Source organism: Pyrus communis, chromosome 4, assembly GCF_041283825.1.
Source record: "Pyrus communis isolate YQ-2024b chromosome 4, ASM4128382v1, whole genome shotgun sequence".
NCBI classification, from domain to species: Eukaryota; Viridiplantae; Streptophyta; class Magnoliopsida; order Rosales; family Rosaceae; genus Pyrus; species Pyrus communis.
This window is the reverse complement of record NC_142568.1, coordinates 24,006,256-24,009,108: the sequence shown is the minus strand read 5'-3', so window position 1 is coordinate 24,009,108 and position 2,853 is coordinate 24,006,256. Positions and strand designations below refer to the sequence as shown.

General features: G+C 38.3%; 1 protein-coding gene across 1 annotated transcript; it reads right to left on the bottom strand.

Annotated features, from left to right (window-relative positions):
* Nucleotides 1-707: 707 nt before the first annotated feature.
* Nucleotides 708-1,514, bottom strand: LOC137722222 (uncharacterized). The gene has a single exon (XM_068461180.1). It carries the CDS (start codon nucleotides 1,512-1,514, stop codon nucleotides 708-710), a length of 807 nt encoding a protein of 268 aa, XP_068317281.1.
* Nucleotides 1,515-2,853: the final 1,339 nt, after the last annotated feature.

Genomic DNA, 2,853 nt, shown 5'->3' with positions numbered 1-2,853 from the left:
TGTGGATAACACTACCCTTTAGAAATCTTCATTTGAAAATCATTTATATAAAAATAAATAAATTAATTAATTAATCAGAAATCATTTGATCATCGAAATCTAGTCAATTATTTGAATAGATTTATATATCTTCTTAGAATAATACTTGTCTCCCCACGAGTAACGTCACATAGAAAACCAATTCCCTCATCCAAATCTAGTCACTTCTTTGAGTGGGTGCAGCTGCCATGTGGACGTTCTAGATAATTACATTAGGATAAAGTTAGGGAAACCAAATTTCTAAATCAAATTTGTGAACCAAATAATTTGTCATCAATAGGGAATAAACACGTTAATTAACACTTAATAACAATTTAATCATCAATAACCATATCATTTGATTTACAAAATTTAATTTAAAATTTTGGTCTCTATATCTTTACCGGCCATTACATTAATCATAAAAAGGATGAGTTAAGGGGTGTGATATTCACACACCCCGTTTTACTTCTCACATACCTTTTTAATTTTTGGCCGTCGGATTGGATGAATTGAAGAATATCAACGGACAAAAATTATCAAGAAGTGTGTGAGAAGTAAAATAAGGTGTATGGATAGCACACCCCTAAGTTAATTAACCGAGAAAACTCATAACAGTAGTGTATTAGACAAATCATAATATCCTTAAACTAGTTCAATTAGCAAGTCAAGCTCATTAGCATTCTTAATCAATAAACGATCGAGAGTTGACCCAGCCGTGTCACTCTTTTTCGCAACCCGAAACGGCGGGCCTCTGCCTTTGATGGCATGTAAAGCCAGTTAACTGCCGCCAAGTCTCGCCCTCTCAAAGCTCCCCCGCTGCGAAGAACACCCTCCGTTTTCTTATCCTCGGCGTACGATGATTTACTAATCTTGGGGAGACGCAGCACCAGATCAAGAGCCGTGAGACCAGACTCGTTCACATCATTTAATTCCGTAACTGCACTGCCAACCAAGCATCTCACCACCTCATGCCGCCGTTCAGTGATGGCGACGTGAAGAGCTGAATTCCCCGTTACGTTCTTCATGTTAAGGATCTTCCTCTTCATGTCTACCGTGATCATTGCTGAGTCGACCGTCAGTTCCACCAAAACATGAATCGCTTCGACTTGGTTGTTTTTAGCAGCAAGGTGAAAGGCGGTCTCTCCGCTTAAGGTTACGTCTTCAAGGCTCTCAGGACAAGCGGAGATGATTTCTTTCAGTATTTCAACGCGGCCGCAGATGGCAGCGCAATGAAGAGGAGTCAAGTCGCGTTTTCCTCCTCTGAGATGGCAGACTGCCGCTCCAAAGCGGCAAAGATTCTCCTTCACAATGTCCAAGTATCCGTTTGCAGACGCTATGTGCATCGGAGTGAAGCCGCCCTGGTTTCTTAATTCGGCGAAGCAGGTTTTGTTAAGGAAGCAAACGTCACGCTGGCCGCCACCGCCATTTGTGTTTCGGCGCGAGAACAGTAGCATGTTTCCTGCATGAGAAGCCTCGTACAGTGTTTGATCCATAGGTAAATTCTTGCCAAATTCTTGTGTAGAAAACCGAACGATCTATTAAGTAATGTAAAGGGTGGCTGTAATTTCCTAAATGGTGTCGGATTTTTCATGTCCTATTGCACCAACAGGATCCTCTCCGGATGAGAATCCAGAAGATCCGTGAATATGTCCGTTTATCCTAAATCGTGCTGTTAGTTTTTGTTAAGTACTGTTTGTGTTTAATTTTAAATAATTTATGATCGTACGATGTACGATGAACGGACAAGATTGACGTTTCCCCAGGATCCTCACAAAGAGGATCAAGCGAGGATCAGGATTTCCTAGTGCAACTAGGAGGAGTCAATTTTTTTTCTTTCCTTTTCCTTCAAGGAGTGGATGTTTTGGAGTCAGACTCACTGCAACATAAGTTATTAACTGAGCAAAAGCAAGTACGAGAGATGGAGAAAAAATAGTAACTTGACTTCCAAGTAATTAATAAACGTGCTGTTGATAATCTAATATGTAGAATGCACCATACAATTTTCTGATTTTATGGTAAATACTTACGCATAATACTTAAAAAAATTCTTAGGTATAATTGTTCGTCTCACGTCATTTGTTCGTGCAAGATAATGCAAATTTTCGTTTTGAGTCCCACATGGGTCCATTTTGATGAACCCGAATGCAGAGCGTTGATCCATTTGTGTGCGCCTTTGGCGAATAGATAACATGGACAGCTATGCTTAAAATTTCCCGAATAAACAAAATCCATATGTCCTAAATGGTGTGGGGTTTTTACTTGCCTATTACAACTAGGAGTGAATATTTTGAAGTCTGTTAATTTTGACAAACTGACTGACAGCAAAATTAATTAGTATCTAAGCACAAACAAGTAAGATAAGCCAAAAAGCAAGTAACTTGACTGCCAAGTAATTAACCAAACTGGTGTAAGTTAGATTTTGTAATTGAGTTAGAGATTGAGAATACACTATACTAATTGTTTTGTATTTTATATTTGATACTTACACGAGAAATAAAGAGAGATTCTTGAGTATAGTTGTCCTTGTTATGTCATCTGTTCTCGCAAGACAATGAAAACACTCTAAATTTGTGTCTCATACGGGTCCATTTTGGTAAACCTGAATACAGAACATTCATCTTGTATGTACCTTTGGAGGATGGATGACGTGCCATGGACGGCTGTACCAAAAATATTTCCGAATAAGTATTATTTCATATATCCAATTGTATATATGTTGATGAAAATTTAACCAATCTTTACTTTTAGTGGTTCACAATGTTCCTTCCCCTGTAAAAATGTCAAGACAAACTCTACAAGAGGAAACTAAATCTAATTTTAGTGTTCTTATTG